Source organism: Anas acuta, chromosome 1 (genome assembly GCF_963932015.1).
Source record: "Anas acuta chromosome 1, bAnaAcu1.1, whole genome shotgun sequence".
In the NCBI taxonomy this organism is placed as follows: domain Eukaryota; kingdom Metazoa; phylum Chordata; class Aves; order Anseriformes; family Anatidae; genus Anas; species Anas acuta.
This window is the reverse complement of record NC_088979.1, coordinates 23995305-24016826: the sequence shown is the minus strand read 5'-3', so window position 1 is coordinate 24016826 and position 21522 is coordinate 23995305. Positions and strand designations below refer to the sequence as shown.

Sequence of the window (21522 nt, the reverse complement as noted above, 5' to 3'; positions counted from 1 at the left end):
TGACGAGTTCGAAGTCACATGAAGTAATTAGTGTGATGATCTGTGATTTCTGTATAGCGTGATGGTGCCCCATGTAGATGTTCTGTTTCTGTGGGCTGTGCATTTTAAATGTAATAAATCATCCATAGCTTTTAAAATGATCTGACAAATTTACCTTGACAACACCAAAATTTTGCTCAGTGTGAGATTTTATTAATAAACTGTAATTTCTTAAATGACACTTGATGCCTTTTTAATTAAAAAGGCCATGATGCTTCAATGTCAAAGTCTTGACTACTGCTACAAGACCTGAGCTTTTGGAATTGATTTCTGCTCATCTCATCTCAAACAAGCGAAACCTTCAGGCAGAGCAGTTGAATAACTAAATGTTAAAAGGCCCTATTCCTTTAGAGCTTACCTTTTGATCCTCACATTGCTGCCGAGGCTCTGAATGCATCATTCATTGCAGGCAGAGTGTTTTCCTATCTCAGCTGGATTTCACGCTGTTATTCTTTTAATTGTAAAGAGTCTCTTTTTCTGAGGCAAAATGGATCTGATGGTGAAAGGCCGCCCGACAGGCACTGATAGGCTGCATGTACAGAGCTTCTGCTGGCATTTTTTATACTTACCTTTCTAGAAAGAGTTGAAAGCTTGTACCTTTTTTCCCCCTTGAAAGAATGGTTATTTTTCCGTGGAAGCCAACACTTCTACAGTTGAACAAAAAAAGCTAGTTTATTATCATAATCTGAAGTGGTTCAGGTAGAAATGCCTGCCCAAACTGGTACAGGCACTTTCACTGAGGAAAATACAAGTTTGGATAAATATAACTTATTTTATTGCTTTTCATTCTCAGCATCTTTAACGTTTGCCTTTTCCTTTCCAGGACTATTCCAGGATTGTTTTGTATTCTTATTTCTCATGGAACATCATTCATTTGACATAGCTGAGACTTTGCTGAAGTCCTTATTGTGCAGCAAGACCTGCTTAACCTCAACCTCTGTTGTGAGCTGCTCCCCAACTATGTAGCTTGAGAACAGGGAGCAACCTGCAGAGCTGCCCTTCGGCAAATTCCTGACAAATCCTAAGACCAAATGCCTTTTTAGGGACAAAATATTTTATCAAAATTAGAGTCAACTCTAAACTCATTTCTTGTTCCAGCAATGTTGTGCTGCTTGGGTTTCACCACTGTAACTACTGTGCAATTTCCATGTCATTCGTGTCCTGTGTGCTGTTATCCAGCAAGAGTGGGGTTACTTAACTATTTGTTTGTGTGAAAAATGCTTGATAACATCAGAAACACATGACTGTTAGTAGGCCAAGTGTCTTTCACCTGTATGTTCATGATTTAAATGTTTCCAAGACTGGTAGTGACCATTCATTTTTTCTGCTCTGCTTTTGACAGCTGTCAGTAAAGGAGGAGCAGTGGGCAGGCAGTTTTAAATCCTTTTTTAAAGGGTATTGTCAGCAGGATCACTCGCATGGCCATTGCAGAAACCATACATGACCTCAGTACATGGCATCCTGCTCCTTTCAGTCTACTTTCAGTGCTTCTTTCAGTCTACAAAGGAGTATTAAAGGTAAGAAAGGGCTAGGTTGCTTTATTATTGAGGGGGTAGTGAATTTTATTGAGAAAATGTGTCTGTTGCCTTCTTTATTGCTGATCTGAAGGATCTGAAGGATGTTGTTTCTTTCCATGTGTCTAGATGAGTTTCTAAATTCTACCATGTTTTTAAAATACGTCAGTGTGCTACGAACTCTTGTCACTGATTAGAGACAGTACCATAGAAAATAAATGATGTACTCCCATGGTGCAAACCACCAGCTGCCAGTGTGCTAAAGCCAGTCCCTGGCCTCATACTCTGTATTCATTAGTGTCCTGGGGGATACTTACTCACCTTATCTTTCCTGTTCTAGTGATTCTCCATTTTTCAACTGAAGAGAACTGCACACAAGCAATAAAGGAGATGGCTCGCATCTTGAGAATAGAGGCCAGATAATGATGTATGTGTGGGCAGTGGAGCAAAAGCAGAGATTTGAAAAGCAAGATGTCTTTGTTCTTTGGAGTCCTTCACCTCCATCCTGCTCCTGTGGTGATCCTTGTGCAAGATGAGTACAAAAGTCAGTTCTTAAGGAGTTCTTCAGAAAGCTGGCTTCAAACCAGCCGTGCCTTAAGTTGGATGGGACTTTAGAATTACAAAGGGAAGCAAGGAGAGGAGAAGAAAAAAATGCCATGCACAGTGAGAGAAAAGTTTCTGAGATGGTGTTGGTTCTCAAGATGACTTGACTCAGTATGGTTGATCAGTGGCACCAAAAAGAGATCATTAGATACTGCAATTATATGTTTCAGTTGAGTTTACCAAACAGGAATGAGAAAGTTGAAAAAACCTTTGTGTGGCTTTCTGAAACACATTTCCAACTTTTTTTTTCTACATTGCAAACAAAGTTCTGAAAATACAGCAGCTTTCGAAATGGTTGTTAAACCTGTGCTGCCCACATCATGTTGCTTCAAGGCTTTCAGAAGTTGCTATTCAGAATTAGGGCAAGCAACTATATGCCTCCCTGTGGCTGCAGATACTATTCATGATTGCAGCAGAGGGGTGACCTGATTTCATATCTGAAAGAATTGCCTGACCTGATTTCATATCAGAAAGTATTAGCTGTCAGACAACAACATAAAACAGATCATCACCCAAAACAAGGAGCTTACTGCAAACCTCAGGACAAAAGCAGAGTAGGCTGCTCACCGTACACAAAGGTCAATAAATGCACCCTGGCCACACAGAGCAGACAGCAGCAGCATCCTAATGGGCCCTGGCTAAGGTATTACCACATTTTTAAAGAAGGGAGTTTGGCTGAGCTGATAGAACATCACGATCCTGAGCTACATATTATTCATTCATACTTTGACCATGCAAATCTGTGTGTGATTGCAGAAAAGAATGAAGTGTGGAGGATCTGGGGAAATATCACTATTGAAATGCACAATGAACACTTCAGGGCTTTCTTCCTTTTGAAAGCTCAGCGCCTTTGAAAATCCTTCCTAAAGCTTTTTATAGCCTTGGGTTTGTTTTGGGGGAGAGGGAAAAGTATGAGGAGCAGACTGCTTTGAAACTCTCGGGTTCTGTAACTTTCTCTTCTTTGATTTTGTTCGTAAAATACATTTCTATTGAAAGGTTTCTTCTAGTGTTATTACTTCAGACTGAGCACGTTTTAGCACACAGATACCTTTTAATAAACAGCTGCCAGCTGTGTTTTGCTGATTTAAAACAGGTAAAATACAGTTGGAATTGGGTTGTTGGATTACTCTTTATGTGTGCATTAAAAGCCTTTGTTACTCATTTATAACTATGTCATCATTCGTGTCAACTTGCTCTTTTAAAATTTATTGTACTCTGCCACTTGATGTAACATAACATGGAAAGCAATTGAAAGATGCAGTTTTATTGCAGCTCGCTTTGTCACCCTGTATGAAACTTCTGGTTATACTAGACAGACAGTTTTTTACAAGAATTACTGGGTGTACAGGGCCCTCATGGCAGGGACAGTAAGTCTCAACACTGCCATAGTCTAGAGGTCTGTTTCATTGCCTTGTAACAGTCACAGACAACAAAGGGAACAGGCATTTGCTTCCATATATGCCATACATGAAACATGAATATTTGAACCTGGATTGCTTTCTTCTTGCCAGCAAAATGAGGAAGAGTCAGAAGGTCTTAATAACTCATTCAAATGAATGAGCACAGAAATATGCACAGGAAACTGTCCCAATGACCATTAGTCTGCTGAGAAAACATTTATTAACATCAGCATGCAATAATAATGCTTTTATTTATAGCTCTGCCTTTTGCAAAGAAGATTGGATTCATTATCCAATTTTTATAGATAAAGAAACTGAGGTAATTAACTTTGCTTAAGGTCATAATGTGGAGCAACTATTTGAAAGAAAGTAAAAAAAAAAAAAAAATCCGAACAACATTGTTGCTTTGCTGAAGATTATTTATTTTAGGGAGATCTGTCCATAATTATGCTTCCTGCCTTTGTTTCTGTGGGTTTGTGAATTAGCAAATCACAGATCAAACTTGCTTTCTGAGAAATATGCCCTTTCATACTCTCTATGTGTCTGCCAGTAGCAGATGCACGTCATGTTTTCAACAGTAGCATGGAATCACATAGTAATCTGAGGTTTTCTAATGCAGCTTTAATTCAATTTGGATATAATATCTGTAATCACATTTCCTTTACTTCCTCACATGGAGTTCATATCACCAGTATCATACATCTTGCATTTTCAGGTGGAGAGGCTGGAGGAGCTAATCAGCACCCTCCACCTTTAATATCTGCCTCTGCAGTGTTCCCTTTCTCCCCTAAATGTTAGTATCTTTGTGCAAATGAAGAAAATACTTTTTCAGTCACAAAATGTTGCTGCCTTTTTGATCTGAGAAAGCTGTTCCCTTCAGTTCATACAGTTATTCCATAGCCAGGAGGACTCAATAGCATTTCCATTTTTTGCAGGTCTGAGCTTCTGCGTCACATCTTTCCCTACAGGTTCCTGATCCACAGAAGTTATGCATTTGATTGTTTCTGCCAAGCCCTGCTATCAAGCACACTAATGTTTAGTTTTCATGGAAACCAACACAGGTATTTTAACCTAGCCTGACTATCTATTCCTCTTTGAACGGTTTAGCTTGGCTCCAGCATTCACTGACCAAGTAATGCCCATTATCTCCAGCCTGTAACACTACTAGATTTCTCCTAATTCTGATACCCATGGTCTGCTTGCTCCAGGCACGTGCTCCTAAAAAAGAGCCATGAGACAGGGGCAGTACTAGCCTAACTAGAAGGAATCTTAATTTCTGAACAACTGTCAGCGGCTCTAAAAGCAACAATCCCCTTCAATAAGGAATTAATGTTTGGTTAGAAGGACATGTGTTAATACTTCCTCACATTTACAAGTGTTCACAAGTGTTATAAAGACAGGAGGTCTACCTGAAATTCCCATTTTAATCAACATGCCAATAGCAAAACCAGGACCGAGTTCATTCTTTCATTTTTACACCATGGCCTGCATTTGAAGTCCTCAGGGCAGGTGCTATCTTGAGCTAAAGGACACATCAGGGAAACGTTGACCTTTGGTTTAATGGAAACTCCTCCTGGACTGCTCTCCTGAGCAGTGTTTAGTCATCATTTGTTTTCTTCTTGTGCTCTCTGCTTTTCTGAGACAGATTTTAGAAGAGACAGGTGCAATTTTTCTGGCCACATTTAGGCCTCTAGAATGTAGATGTGTTAGTCTTGCTGTGTACTTTGTATTGCCTGAAGAGTTAATAGCAAGAGAGAGCCCCTTTAGAGCATGAATCCTAGAATTCACCTTGAGCAAATGCTGGGATTAGAGAGCTCGTGTTCTGCACCTTATCTTCTCTGTCCATTGCTTGTGGAAGGACCTTGGAGAGGAGCTCAGCCTCAGACACTGGTTCTTGGGTGTTTCAGTTAGGAAAAATTTATCCTAAGTAGGAGTTAAGATCTAGGAATAGGAAAGAGGAACATGAACAACAGTAAATCCAAACAAATTCTTCCTCCAGCACCTTTTGGCCAAACATTGCTGCCTACATATCTCCATTTTGTAGGAAATATCAATATTAAACTGGAAAAGACAAGAAACAGCAGCCTAGCTGTCCTGGTTTTGACTGGGATAGAGTTAATTTTCTTGCTAGTGGCTGGTATGGTGCTGTGTTTTGGATTTAAGACAAGAACAATGCTGATAACACACTGATGTTTTTGTTGCTGAGAAGTGCCTACACTAAGTCAAGGACTTTCAGCTCCTCGTGCTGCCCTGCCAGTGAGGAGGCTGGGGGTGCACAAGGAGCTGGGAGGGGACAGAACCAGGACAGCTGGCCCAAGGGATATTCCACAACACATGGCATCATGCTGAATACAGTAAAACTGGGGGAGCTGGGCAGGGGGCTGCTGCTGCTTGGGGATGGGATATGTATTGGTTGGTTGGTGGTGAGTAATTGCACTGTGCATCACTTGCTTGCTTTACTTCATTGTTGCAGTTTTCTTTTTTTCCTTTCTTATTAAGCAAACCTTATCTCAGCCTCTGAGTTCTTGCATTTTTTTCTCGATTCTCTCCCCCATGCCACTGTGGAGGAGGGAGTGAGCAAATGGTTGTGTGGTGTGCAGCTGCCTGCCGTGTTAAACCACAACACTAGCTCAGCTCTTCTTCACATTATCTGCCACCCTGAAGCTTATGGTCATTCAAGGTCTCAAAAAAAGCTTCTGAAGTCTAACACGATCTCTTATCTACCTATGATAACCACCTGTACAAATAATGATATTTATAAAGCCAAAGCCTTCTTGCTTTTTTCTGATTTTCATGTCACTCTAAATTCCCCGGTGTGGGAGATTTCTCCATTTTCTCTACCAACAGTCCATCTGCTGTTCCTAAATTCTGTCGTGGACCCATTGAAAATCACCCACAGCCACCCCAGGATCCACGAGCATTGATTAGGGTTGCCTGTTCTGTGCTTGCACGCTAAGCACCATCACATTGAGTCTCACACAGACGTTATGAAGTTGGCACAGTGGCTGCAGCCCTTAATACTCACATCCCTAGAGCTAAGAGACTGTGAACAAACACTGTTTATCTTCCTCTGGCATAAACAGGTTTGATGAGGACGAGTCTATCATAAAAGACTTTTGCCCACCGGGTAAATGTCTTTCTTCTAATTGTCTGCTAATTGGCAAAGAGCTAATCCCACTTATTATCGAAATTCTTTCTCCGGAGAAAACTGAGCTGAGAGTTTCATAAATCCTTTTCCCTCATCCTTTTCAATTTTAAAAATTATACCAGTGTCATTTGGTAGCTATCACCTAAGGAGGTGTTCTGTTTGAGATAATCAGCTCCTGCAAGGTTATCTGTGATCTATCCAAAACTGCCTAAGCCAGCATCTTGACTTCTGTCTTAATTAGTAATTACTGGCCCAAAATTGTCATTTACCATAGGCATTTGTACTGACCTCTCAAATTAAGATCATCCATGAAATTAAAAGTGGAAGAAACCTATTGGGTCGCTTATTCTATCCACCAAAGCATATTATTCATGGTGTGTGGCAGGGAAGCCAAGTGTAGGCTATGATTAAGAACACTGCAGTTAACTTGCCTTTGAAATGTAAATACAATTAATGAGTATACCTGTCCTCCCCCAGGATCTGTCCTTGTCTGCTTCATCCTTCTGACTTCTTTGTTTCTTCTCTTTGATTGGGCTCTGGATTTTCTTGCCTTCCTTCCTACTCAAGACTGAAAACATTTTACAGAACTCCCAGAGGCAAAAAGCACAGAAAATTTGTCATAGATTTCTCAAAATGTTTGCTTTATTTTAACATACCTTTAACATCTCATTGTGACCAGGACTGTGCTAAGTGTCCCTTTCATAATTTAGCACAACAAGTAATTTCATGTGAACATAGCGTTGCAAGTTTAAAAGAAGAGCACCGGTTTGCCTGCAGTGAAAGCCCATATCGGCAACATTTAGCTATGGTAAAGCTGTTTCCACTCACTGTCTGTCACAGACTTCCAAACAAGAACAACACATTTAATATAGCAAAGTAAATAGTCTTATTTAAAAAGAAGAAAATGTTCTTGAGGAAACATTGGGGCAGCCAGAAGAGGGAGGTGACAGTAGGTCTCCATCTCTCTGTTGTTAGTTGCCCCTGATCCAAACTCTCCTAACTGTGTAGTGTCATGAGAAGAGGCTAAAAACACCCAAGAAAGGTATTTTAAGAGTAAGTCATGACAGAATTGCCATACAGCCCTTATGGGAACGTGAACAGGAAGCACAACTTCTACAATATTTACTAGCTCAAGGAATGCTGCAACAGAGTGCACAAATTCTTCCAGAAGTTCAGTACCCATGCCATATGCAAATGTAGAAGAAAATCAGTTATAGGGATGTTTAATGGCTAATAGGCTTATTTTTCAGGCAAGCAAAGCATCCAATGTTTAAAAAAAAAAGTAATAATAAGTGACTGGGGTAGGCCTGATTGTCTCAGTTAATTTGGACAGAAAATAATTCCAGTTTTGATGACAGAAAAATCTGAGTCCTTTTCTCAACATATTGAAGTTAATGGCAAACTCTTTAATCTTGATCATGTTGCAACGTGCAACTAATTCCTGACATGCAACTTGGATGACATACTATTGACATTCAACAGTAGAGTTGATTCCTTTTGATTTCTTTTGCATGCTTACGTATTTGCTTTCCTTCCCTGCATATGAAAAATAAGGATAAAGAGAAGTATTTAAACCTTCAAGAACTAGAAGCACATTTCACTGTCATTTTAAGACAACTTTTATTTAGCAGGCTACAACTCCGGATTTTGTTTCGGGTCATTGATTGAAATCCAATGCAATAAATCCATACAGCACTAATTGTTAGTGCAGGCACAAGACATTAAGCAAGAAGGATTAAAGACTGCTCAAGCATACCAGAGCTCTTTCCAACAAGACAAATTACAGCTATTATTTTATATCAATGAACTATAATAATCTTGAATTCCCTGCACTGGAAGGAAAATTTGTGATAATGAACTCTTCTCTTATCTACCTTACCTTCTAACCTGCAATAATCAGGCTACTTCTTCCATAAAGAAGGGGACGTGCCTCACGTCAGCTTTCCTAATATGAATTTATTTAATCAATTAAATTTTTAAAATCTGTCTACCAAACATGACATTTTTATTATGATTAATGCTCAAATAGTGCTGTTTACCATGGAAACCTAAAAAAAAACCCACAACTATAATTTAAAAATATTTCTTACAAGAGTTAATGCTTAGAGTTTAGAAATAGGGAATAACGAAGCCTGAATGCACCACTCACCCTTTGCACAGCTGATCTTTGCAGAGCAGAGAGTTTTGACTAGCGTAGTTGCTGTCTGATTTCTTGATATATATATATATATATATATATATATATATATATATATATTTAATCAGATTCACCCCTAGCTTTCTATGCTACTGTGAAGCTGACTCCTCTGCAACATCTCAGACTTGTTCAGCATTTAAGTCCCACCTGGGTGGGAGCAGCCTGAAGTTCTCATTTTGAACTAGCAGGAGGTGATGCTGGATGAAAGCAGGGGTAATCCTCACAGCATGCAATTCAGAAGCATTTCTAAGCAGGTCTCAAAAGATGAAATCAGCTGAAGAAACAGATCATCTAGAGGTTGATCCTGTGCTATTCGGGCGTTTAAAAGACTATCTGACTGCCTCTCCCACTTGATCTGTGAGGCAGGTGTGGTGTGCATTGCTCAGCGTAGGTCTGGCATGGCACCGTTGCTCAGCTGCACAAAATAAGGGCTGTGAAGGCTTTACATGGTAACCTCATAAGGGCAAAAATAGCCAGTCTCCTTTTTGTTTAATAGCCCCCTGGTTATACGGTCCCATCAGCCTCATTTGCTGATGGGCATCATGAGGTACTGGGGGGCACTGGCCCCCTGCTTCCTCCAGCACAACCCAGCAGCCCAGTTCTACACCACACAGCTTCTGTGTAAATGCTACAGCTACCCAAAAGAGGCTTAGTCTGTAAGGAGGTACTCTAAAAATTACACTGCTTACTCATTGTGGATACTAAGGCACTTCTTCCCTTAAAAGTTAGTTACTGTAGGAAGAGGAAACATGTACAGGGGCTTATGAGACATTGTGCTTGTTTATTAAGTTTGCATGTTCTAGGCTATGGAAGATGAAAAGTCAGGAGCAGGACCATCAGGAGGAACACTTTCCGTAACACTGATGGTCACTCTCCCCTATCTCTGATCATTACCCTATTTTTCCATCCTTGACTACTTATCTTGGGTGAATCAAGCATAAAAATGAAACCATTCAAAAAGAGGAGCAAGAGCAGCCACACCATTATGTTGGGGTTTCAGTCTCCTGGACAAAGCAGCTGAGGTCCTTTCAAGCAGCAATCCACTCCTCTATCTCCAGCTGACACAAGTACTGTCCAGCTCCTCTTCATCCTCCACGTGGATTGCATTTCGCAAGTCCCTATCCCTACAACCATTCTTCTTCTACATCAGTTCTTACTGGGAGGTACAGTGACGTGGATCAAGCCTGCTTCACCAAATTTTGAACTCAGATGTTTCATTTATAATGGTTCACAGAACAGGATGCTAAACCACAGACAAGAAAATAAAACACAATACTAAGGTAGGTAAGTGCTGCTTACCTGAACAGAAAGCTGCTTTAACTTCTAGAAAGCAGGATGGGGCCAGGGAGGCAGTTGTCATGAAGCTTCAGGATGCCCTTCATACCCTTTCTGTGGCACCCTTTCCAGGGACAGCTGATTAAAAGAGGCAGTGGGCACTTTTAAACGGTGTCACTTACCATTGTCATCACATCCTGGAGTTAGAGTAGGCAAAAAGTAAATTTTATTTGGCTTTTGAAAATAGGTACTCACTGGGATGCTGAAACAGCAAGCAATCAGTACGTGCAGTAATTATGCCCCCTCTCTTATTCTTGCACTCTGTCTTGCGAGTTATTTAAGCATTCATTTCCACAATTATTGACTCTGCTAATGTAATTTATTTCAGAATTAACAAAATAATGATTTTCCAGGATCTCCATCAGTCAATCAAGACTCTTGCTATCTTGACAAACTACCACTGCTGTAGCTTTGCGTGACAAGAGCAGATGGAAGAGAAAGCCCATCTTTTAGATTTCCTCAATTTCAAGACCAGTTGGGCACAAAGCAGGCCAGCAGTGTCTCGTGAGAATGAAGCGGAAGGTAAGCAGTGTGTTAACAACACACACACGGATGGCCAAGCAAACAGCAATGACACTTGCTCTTTGATGAAAAAACTAGGGAGATTCTTTATCAATTACTGCAGAGAGGCCCTTAATTAAAAATAAAAAGCCATTATATATAACTAGTTATGACTCAAGGAGTCCTCAAAATCTAAATGCTTTCTGGCTTAATTAAGGGGACTAGGAAACAGTATTTAATACATTTATATGCATATTTAAAACTATCTAGTAATAGTCTAAATCAGCAAAATGACAGCTACAAATGGCAATTTAATCATTTTTAGGGTACCACAGTACATAGAAATAACGTGAAAGACTTGCAGCATAAATTGGTGTAACTTTTTTTATTTCAGTGTCTCCCTGAAGATGCATGTCCCACCTTTCTGAAAGATATTCTACATCAAAGTAAAGTCATGAAGCCGGAATGTACATTCATTTAAGGCTATCACATACACTAATTCTGCATTTAATTTGTTGTTCATATTCTCTTACAGTTTATTCTGCCATTAAAAAAAAAAAAAAGCATTATGTATTCTTTCACATCTTAAAGTGATGTTTTTGTCAAAATTTGAAACTTGACCATCCAGAGTCAAAAGAGCAGTCTTTATCTGAACAGTTACGTGTGTTAAAACAGACATGAAAGTGTCAGCCAGCAAGTGGCCTTACTTTATATGGATATATTCCTTCTAAACAAAAAAGTTCAATGTTGTCGAACTGATATACAAGCAATGAAGATGCATTATTCACCCAATTTCAATACAACTGCTTACAAACAGGAGTCAGAAAACATTCAGTATCAACACACAAGATAAGAAACACTGTGATTAAAAAACAAAAAAGCCAAACAAGCAAGACATTTAAGTGACTAGGCAGAAAATATATATATTCCTCGGACTGGAATTCATCACACCATGGATATATAAAATCTTTTGCTTACAGCCCTGGCCTTGAACAATCAAGAAGCCAACATGCAGCATCCCTTCTTAATGTAAGCTTACAAATACCGCAGACAGACTATGACCTTATACAGCTTCCAGGGCAACCTGTTGTCTTTTGGAAAGGACAATGTATGAATTTACCAATAGATTTGATGCTGTTAACAATCCATCTGGCTTCTAAAACTGAACACTCTTCTTCAGTTTGTTGTAGTTTATATGAATAACAAAATAACTTTGAACAATATCCATGTGCCATCAAGCATGGACAAGCAGACCATGTTATTTATTTGCTATTTTACTGCCATCATGATACAAAGACTCTGTATGCAGCTCCAGGCATCAGAGTTAGAACATCATGTCATCTAGTCCATCCTCCATAAACTTCTTGTAAATTGCCATAAACTTTGCTACAAATGCTTCAAGATGATAAATGGCTTTGCTGCCCAGTTGCAAGCGGTGTTCGTAGAAGGCTGCCATTTGTGCAACTTCTCCTTTCAGTTGTCCATCACAGTTATTCAAAAGCTCTGACAGAAGACCCTAAAAGCAAGACAATATTCAAAAAAATGACTCCTTCTGTTAAAGAAGATAACCTCAATTTTATGGAAATAACTAAACAAGTGACCATCAGCTCAGTCAGGAATCTAACAGAAAAGATGTTCAAGAATCATTACACCACCTCTGTGACAGAACTAGATTGATGGAACTGTGTCTCTTCAGAATATTCGTCCGGGATAAATAATTCATGTCAAAACAGAAGTTAACTGTTATATTCTTAGACAAGAAAAATCTTATAAGGGAACTACTCATGCCTTAATGATGAAAATCAACTAACTTCATCTGCAAATGCTATAAACTCTACTTGCATGCAGGCACACCACTATAAGGAGAATTTTATGAAGACACAGGTTTGTTAAAATTACTTATTTCCTATCTTGACATCACTGATCAAAAGGAGTAATATAAGGTGTTGTTAACAACAAGAAAATGGCTTAAAGGCTATATATACACATTTATGTAAATATACAGACATACAAAATACTTTACAATTACTTCCACCATGACAAAAGAAAAAACACACTATTTTTGGTTAGGACAAAAAAAAAAATCACTGCAAGTCCATTTCTATTAAAACCTGGGATTAAGTGAAAGTATCTCTAGCACATTTCAGGTTTGTGAAGTAGGCAGAGGACACCTTTGACTTGAAGACAAGAGTCTTCAAATAGGGTAATACAGGAACTACTAACACACCATAAGCAAGAAAAGTTAAGTCACTACTGCAACTGTCACAAAGAAGAAGTCAATGTGACAAAAAGATTTTGTCTTTGGCAATATCCACCCAGGGTAAATTGCAAACATTATCTTTAACCTTCACCTTTTGTTCTGGTCTGGGTTTTCTTTTGTTTGTTTGTTTTATATTATAACAAGATTTCTGCAGAAACATGCTGCTCTACTTTCCTCCATGAACCTTTCCAACAGGACACAGCAAATACTGAACATATAACAGAATTTTCACAAAAGAGAACAAACTGAATCAAAACTAGCCCATGAAAATACACCTATGCTTCAGTACAGAAAATGACAAATGACCTGGTAAATCTTCAAGGGGACAAAGCATGTCCTCGTTTGGTTTTACTCAGCTATAATATTGCTGTCTATGATCACAAAGTAAAGTTCAGTATACCCATTCAACAGAGGTCTGCACAAGGAATGGTGTGATAAAAATACACTAGTTACAGAACAGAATCTTCCTGCCTCAAGATCTACACTACTCATAACCATGTTCCAAAATATATTTAGACATGAACATAACAGTCCAGTAGATACACTCAGGATCCTGTGACTGAATGCTATGGAACAGTGTTTGCAGGAACAAGGTCTTTAGCTACTGATTCAAAGAGATGACCTGGACTATTCTGGTTACTTTAATAGGAAGAAACACCGAAAAGAAAAGCATCTTGAAGTTACTAATATTTATTTGGAAAGAACACAGCCTTCCTTCTATATTTGGGTATTTTTGATTTTTTTTCCCATTTAAAAACAGATTTTCAGTGTTTATATCTCTATCACATTAAGAGCGAGATAGCTGAAGTACCTTCATTATAATCTCAGGAGGAATACAGTGTGTTAGGAGTTCATAAAGCCGTCCACGAACCTCTAAAAGCCTGTTGGAAAAACCAAAATATCAGATGTATACTCACAAAGCATACAAATTTTCACTATTTGTGAAATATGCCTTAAGATGAGAACAAAAAAGAAAAAGGTCAACCCATGCAAAGCATTTTTTTGTTTTTAAAACCAGAAGCATTGCATGTCAGATAAGTTCCCATTCACGAGCTGCATACCCCCTTTTATTCGATATACTATATGTGAACATAGTTTATCTAATTTTAGTGTATCTACAACAGCTAATCTAAAAGCTACAGGACTATTAGAATTTGTCTTAGGCTTATTTCTCTAATTCTTCTTCGTATCTAAGTTTTTATTATTTATGCTTAAGACTAGTGAGAAGGCACCACAAAATTGAGTAGTCACAAGACTCATTTATATTGCTTTTCTGTGGTCATCATGTCAAGTGTGGGCAAGATGATCAGGTGGTAGAAAATGATCCAATTATCAACATTGGATACTGAGAGGCTACAGACATTTGATTTCTATACAAGACTTTCAATGACATCAAGTAATACTCGGAGTAGCCTAAAAGAAGCAGGCTGCATGTATGAGACACAAGGTGGAATAATAAAGAGGGCATATCCCACTGTGCTTGAAAATTAAAGTGTTTATTTCTCACTTCATCCTAAACTCTTTCACAAAGTCACGTTATGCTAGAGGTGATGAAACAAAAGCTTTAAGTATGACAGTAAAAAGGACAGCATAGTACTCAACTAAGCTTATGCTCACTTTTGATAACAAATCTGCAACACATTGTACAGAAAGGTCAGAGAAATGGATAGTTCACCATTAAAGTGAAGACCAAAAACCACCTATAGATTTAACCAAAAAACTGAACATAAAAGATTTGAGTTGAAAGAGACCTAGAAAGGCCACAAACATTCAAGACACTACATAATTCCTGAAACACATGTCTAATTAAAAGTTTACTGCAGCTTAACCTCACTTCCAAGCCTTCCCACCATGAAGATCATGAAAAATGTTACTGCTTTCTTCTTAAGTCTTTCCACATCTGCCCACTCTGTTCTAAGTCATGCTTCCATACATGTCAAGTTCTCTAGATGTCTCTGATCATTTCTGGTCATCTCCTCCAAACTTGAGAATTTGCCTAAAACCTTTCCGTGTGGTGCTTAAAAATGGTTAGACCATTTCAAAACAACCCTCACTACTGCTATGTAAACAACAGAGACTTACTCCAGTGTCACGCAGGCTATATTTCTAATCTTGTAATCCACTAAGCTACGAACTCCAGTAAAACATCATAAAATTACAAATAACTGAAGATGGCATGTTTTTAACTATGGCATTTCTTACAATCAAGAAAAAAATATATACATACATAATTTATAAATGTAAGCATGTTTACTCATCTACCTTTGTGGTGTCTGTTGGCTGACAATAGCATTTGCAGTTTCTCTCAAATAAACTTCCCAGTCCATTTCAGGAATGTCTTGATCAGCAGTGAAAGGATACCTACATAATGATGATGATAAAGCAAACGGTCACCTACTCGAACAAGGATACAGAAGTTGATTTCTATGTCTAAAAGCATAGTTTACATTAATATTTAGCAGTCACTTACTGTTGTACTCTGCAAGACTCGCACATAAGCAGTGCTTTCCGAAGATTCCTGCCAGACTTCTCTGCAAGCCTTTGAGCCAGTTCCTGAGGAAGAGTCAGGCCTTCCTTCTTACACACACTGGACAATACATTACAGATCTAGATGGGAAACAGCACAGAGTGCAACATTCAGCAAACAGTTTAGGAGCAGCAGGTTCTCCTACTTGAGAAATTTCTGAACCAGAGATGGACCACTCTTTCAAGTGATGTGCTTGACAAGTCACCCACCACGAGGGAAAACTAGGTCACCCGGTGAAAATAAAACATTTCAGAAGCCCGCAACAAGAACTCATCTGGCAAGAAGTTTTAAAGGATTTATTTCGGCTTCTGTTTCAACTTACATCTTCAATGCTGGGAGCAGGCACTCGGATGGCCAGGCATCTGCTTTGGATAGGTGCTATAATTTTTGAGATGGAATTGCAGCACAGGATCAGCCTGCAGGTTGCCATGTACTTCTCCATTGTTCTTCTCAAAGCATGCTGGGCATCTTTAGTCAGTTTGTCGACTTCTGTTAACAGCACCACTGAAAAAGGGTAAAAAGAAGTGTATTTTTTTTTCCCCTATCAGGTCGCCTTAATAAAATGAGTACTTTGACATATAAGTGATAATATTAAAATGAATTATGCAAGCAGCACAGTTCCACAGACAAGAAAATAAGGCAAGATTAAGACAACAAGCATGCTTTGTGTAGTCTGCCACTCCCTCATACTCTATAACTTATGTACTAGAATGTCCATTTCTTTAGAGTAGGGTCTGCAACACTTCAGTGCTAAGTAATTCAGATAGATGTAGAAGCTTTCAACCTGATAATAAGTGCAATAACTTCTTACAGGAATTCTAAGTAAGAAATGCAAAACTAATTTATGGCATAAGGTTATATAAAAACCCACACATTTCTTGAAGACTGCCCTCAATGTATTTTATATTAAGAAGCTAACATCTTATCTTAGCAAAGGAGTGGCAGAAAGCTGCCTTTTTACAGCAGATGCAGGGCCTTTCCATGGTATTACAAAGAAAAAGATACATTTCAATAATGCTTTGAAACAATCAAGAGACACTCAATATAAAACAATTAAATTTTGTAGCTACCTTCTGCAGATTCAGTCACCTGAAATCTCAGAAAAAAAGTTTCAAAAGTACTTTGTTTTTACACTGTTTTTACTCACCTTTGAAGTCACGTTGAGTACTTGTCTCAAGCTGTTGGGATTGTGCTACTGTCTTCAAGAGTTCCTGAATTACCACACGGTCATTATTTCCAGCATCACTGCACCAAGAGATTAAATAGAACTTATTTTAAAACAACAACTTTACACTGCACAAAAAATACATCCTCCTAAGCAGCCTTCTGGTCAACTGACTATCCAAGAATTACAGGAATTCAGAAGCTGTTGAGATTAGAATTAACCTCGACACACACATTTGGTTAGAAGTTACCTTCCCAAGTAATAAAAAACCTCAAACTTTGTGAAGGCACAGCTGGATTAGTCACACTGTATTTGGAAGTAGCAAAACCATTGTCAAATGTTTTTATCAACTTACTAAAACAAAATCCATTTTTCTGGCATGAGAAATCAAACCTTTTGTCACCTGCAACTTGGACACATACACTTAGTGTGAACACTTTTGCCCACCATCATGGAAAGAAAAAGTGAGTCTAACCACACAGTAGGATGCCTGACTCAAAGGACTGATGTAAACACTTTATTTTTCCCTTAGAACTAGATGTCATGCTATGAACAAACCATATGCTTAATGCAAATTTGAATGGCAGACAGTGAAGTTATAAAAAGTTACTAATAAAAGATTAATACTGAGATACCATTAGAGCACAGCTGGCAGGCTTGTTTTTCTTAGAAGGCAGGAAAACAAGACGAAATACATGCTGATCTCCTTCCTGTCTCTTCTCTGTACTACCCCCTCACTGGCAACTGCACAGCTTTCTTAGCCCTTAAGTTAGTAGCTCAACTAGCTTGAGTCAGATTTGACAGCCACTGGGGTGACTGACTTGGCAGCTGTGTTACTGAAGCAGCGAAGAAGGGAAGGGAAGAAAAAAAATAAAAATCCTTTGCCTCTTCAGACTGTTGTCTTCATAGAGGAAGCAGCTCTGAAACATTTCACTGGCAAGCAAATAAAAAAGACATTCGTCTGTCCTGCCTGAGTCACCACTCAACCCGACCTTCCCCTTCTTTGCCAAGGAGAAGGCAGCAGAATGGACAGAAGCATCACATTAACTCAATGTTCACAAACTGCTTAACAGGCTATGCTGACTTTGACTGAAGCACCTACTTAGTCCAAGAGACCTGTCCTTCAGCAAGGGAACAGACTTATGATTACAAAAAAAAAAAAAAAAAATAGTTCTACTCAGTTACATCAACTTTTGGAAATGGAAAACAGTTTCCTAATATTTAAAGTATTTTTTGCAGTAACAGAGAATCCAAGGTCATAATTTCATGGTGATGGATTATCCTTGATACTACACAACCACAGCAAACATTCCACGAAAACAATGAGTAGAGGCAGAATTACCACACAAATGTACTTTTTATCCTTCTGTATTCTTTCACTACTCACTTGCTCAGGGTACCCTATTTTAGAATATCTACTTGAGCTATCCAAGTGACCAGGAGACAATGTTTTGGAATTCAGATCATAGAACCATTCTTTTTCCTCCAATCTAATAAAGTTCCATAATAAATTCAATGCCTGTAGAGTCCTATCCCTTCCCAGGAGTTAATTTCCTTTCCCTGATAGCCTTTTATCACATTCCATGTTACCAGGGATGAACTACATTATTTCACAATACTATTATTCTATCAAAATTCACAAATCATACTGATAAACATTAACCAGCACATGCAGGTTCACTGTCTGGTCAGACACAAACATGACAGTGACAATTATTCCATCACTTAAAGCCTGTGAACCCACATTATTAATAATAAAAAACCTACAAGTGTAAAATTGCTGCATATTTAAAATAAAACACCTTTTTAAAAAATGTTTCAAACTGAAGCACTCTAGAGAGTAACAAAAGTATTAATTGCATTAGGCTGTCAGAGCAGAAGACTCAATACCAGACCTTTAAAATCACCAAGATGATATATTCACTATTACCGTTTATTCTTAATTATAGTTTATTAGTAAAAAAAACTCAGCTTTGTTTGAGGCCACACCAGAATACCAGCAGATATTCGCTGATCAATATAGAGAGACTAACAGCAAAAGAAGCTTTTAAAGACCATGCTGTATGACAGAAACAGAGCAACATGTGAAGAGATTTACTGGTAAGCACAAAGCTACAAGTTACTTCAGGATACCCGATGTCTTACAGTTTTAACTCAGACAACAAAGCCACCATAACCAAAACCTACCACTGCACAGAGACATTTACTGTCTTGTGATTTAAAGTAACATTAAAGGGCTTCAGGTAAATACAAGTATTTACTTTGGGTCAGTGAACTATCATCAGCAATTTCACAACTGTCACAGGAGACATACAGCACACCCTTACAGCTTCTGCCATTTAAATCAACGTTTGACTTCCCTCATAACAGGACTCCCAGGATTTAGTGAGTGCTTTTTGTTGTTGTTCCTTTGTTTTTAAAACTCTATGCTTTACGCTATTTTAAACGAGTTATGATGTAAACCTTGCTTGCTTTCAAGTTACTTTGTTTTTGTATTTTTAAGAGAAGTAATAATTTTGGGTTGTTGGTTCCAATAAAGTTCTCAATTGCAACCCAAATGGCTAAACTTATGAATCCAGAATTGTTCCTCAGTACCCAGTCCTCTACATCTGCATGCTGATCCAGCTGGTTAAGCAGAACATTACTGTTTTAATTATACAGCAATCCAAATGTTTGTTCATTTAGAGCTGTTCAATTAAAGATCCTCTCCCTGCCCTCATGTGCTGCCCAAACCTACAAGCCAATATCTAATTTGTTCAGGCAATAAATTGGGCAATCAGGCCCTTATATTGCTCAAAACCACTTACAATACGGCTAGTGCCTTATATTTAAAGTGGGAAATTCTTATTTTTTTAACTGGACACTTACCTTGGGTTAACTTCAAGGTGATAATTGCTTGCAATCGTGCTAATTTCAATTTTCTTTTTAGAAGGTGCCTGTGTAGAAAGTAACCGTATTACATTTCAGAAAGAGTTCTGAAATCAGAAGGAAATATCAATCTTACAGATTATAACTAGCTAGGTCATAGGAAAACCGTTAAGTCCTACAAATCAAATAACCACTCGAATACTAGCCTTAATGCATCTCCTACCCCTCACAACCCACCCTTGAAGGAGAAAAGTTCTGAGATATCAGCTACCCTGTAAAACAGAAACCGGGGCAGGTGGGTTGGAATTGGACAGTCTGTAAAGTCTCTTTCAACCCAAGCCATTCTGTGATTCAAATACTAATGGTGATTATAGCATAATGGTGATTATTAATGCATACTCCATTTACTGAGTTTTGTATCAAGGAATCTTATTACTGGAATCAGCCATGCAAAATAAATGATATTTTGTCCAAAAAGAGAAACACTTTGGAGAAAAAGCTTTGGACAAGCTGGAAAGGGCTGCATAAATACAGCAGTTATTTATATAACCCACGAACTTGGGTCTGAACAGTTCATATACCCTATATTTATACCATCCAGTCTATATATAACCAGTAAGTATACATTTTTAAGTTTAAATAAAGGCCTTATAAGAGAGAGATGTCAGTATACATGTATCCACAGTGCTTCGCAGGGGACCTTTCTTTTTTTACCGTTATGCTCTGATGCTCAATCCTCAGTTTTTCCACGCCCGGACCATATAACTCCCGTAACAGACACATTATCCTCGTCTTCTTTCCAGCTCCTGACGGTCCATACACCAACAGATGGGGGAAGTCGCCACACTGAACCTGCACACAAAGCAGCAAGATTTGTTAACTGCAGCAGTTATTTTTCTTAGGTTAAATGATATGGTTTATGTAACCATTCTCACTGAAGTTTATATGAAATGACTTTTCCAGGTACTGATGTTACATACTAGTTAAATTATGAACTGATGAAGTTCATCAGAAGGAACTCCTTTCCTTCAGTAATATTTCATTTGGAACATATTTGCCCCTCAAAACTATACATAACCCCATTTCACTGGAAACACCCCCAAAAAGTAAGCATTTGCTTCCACGGTGACAACTTAGGGCTGAAACACATATATATATACATATACACACAAACACTTCTGGTGCGTATGTATGTGTACATACGTTCCTCCTTATACACTATACGCTCTAAAACCTTTAAATATGACCGGATTAATCAGCTAGTTAGCTGTTTAACCGCTGTCTGTGCGAACGGGCGGGCCAGGTCTCGAACCCGCGGCGCAGGGTCCGCGCCCCCCCCAGCCCCGGCCGCCCCCTCACCAGGCAGCGGAGCTGCGCGGCCTGCTGCCGGTGGAAGTCCAGGCGGCCCAGGCTGCCGGGCCGGTACTTGTCCACCCACAGGCTCATGGCGGCCGAAAAGACCGCGCACAGCCGGCTCCCAACCGCCCTCTACGGCGGCTGCCCGGGGACAAGCGGCAGCGGAGGCGAGGAGGAAGGGCGCTGCTGCCCCTCCTCCTTCCCCTCCCCTCATTTTGGGGGCTATTTCACCGCCCTGAATGATAGTTTTTTGCCGTCGTGCCCTGCTGTGGTTTGGGTGTAAAGACATAAAGGCTGTGCTCCTGCTCACCACAACTGCAGTCGTTAGTTATTTAGAATCACGGAATGGGGTTGGAAAGGACCATAAACATGACCCAACTCCAAGCACGCCTCTTGCTGCCTGTTTTGTTCACAAATCATACACAAACACTTGTTTTAGGGGGTGCTGTCCCCCCGCAGCAGGCTTAGCAGAAAGCATGTCTGAGGGGAGAGCTGTGATCCGCAGCCAGCAGCGGGAGGCAAGGCGAGCTGGTGGGGAAGGAAGCAGCAAGGAGCAGACAGAGAAGAGCCCCAAATGCTTCCTTAGCCTGCCCTCCCTGCCATTTCCCC

The 21522-nt window shown here is 39.2% G+C and overlaps 1 protein-coding gene and 1 long non-coding RNA gene across 2 annotated transcripts; one reads left to right on the top strand and one right to left on the bottom strand.

Moving 5' to 3' along the window:
* The first annotated feature begins 5775 nt into the window (after positions 1 to 5775).
* LOC137851811 (uncharacterized) lies at positions 5776 to 10886 on the top strand. Its single transcript, XR_011093496.1, has 2 exons — positions 5776 to 5979; positions 10590 to 10886. It is a non-coding gene; the product is annotated as an uncharacterized lncRNA (long non-coding RNA).
* A 221-nt stretch (positions 10887 to 11107) lies between these two features.
* Positions 11108 to 21085, bottom strand: RFC3 (replication factor C subunit 3). The gene is made up of 9 exons (XM_068672957.1): positions 20917 to 21085; positions 20272 to 20409; positions 19558 to 19625; positions 16672 to 16769; positions 15847 to 16028; positions 15468 to 15604; positions 15260 to 15358; positions 13809 to 13878; positions 11108 to 12253 (listed from the first exon to the last, which is right to left on the bottom strand). The coding sequence occupies exons 1-9, from the start codon at positions 21001 to 21003 to the stop codon at positions 12062 to 12064; spliced, it is 1071 nt and encodes a 356-aa protein (XP_068529058.1). The 5' UTR covers positions 21004 to 21085; the 3' UTR covers positions 11108 to 12061.
* Between the last annotated feature and the right edge of the window lie 437 nt (positions 21086 to 21522).

Bases quoted from the DNA above. Each gene is read 5' to 3' on its own strand.
- RFC3 (XM_068672957.1), bottom strand. From the start codon at position 21,003: ATGAGCCTGTGGGTGGACAAGTACCGGCCCGGCAGCCTGGGCCGCCTG. The intron at 20,410-20,916 runs GTGAGGGGGCGG...CTTTGTGTGCAG, and splicing joins CCGCGCAGCTCCGCTGCCTG to GTTCAGTGTGGCGACTTCCC. The intron at 19,626-20,271 runs GTAAAAAAAGAA...CTTTCTACACAG, and splicing joins TTGAGCATCAGAGCATAACG to GCACCTTCTAAAAAGAAAAT.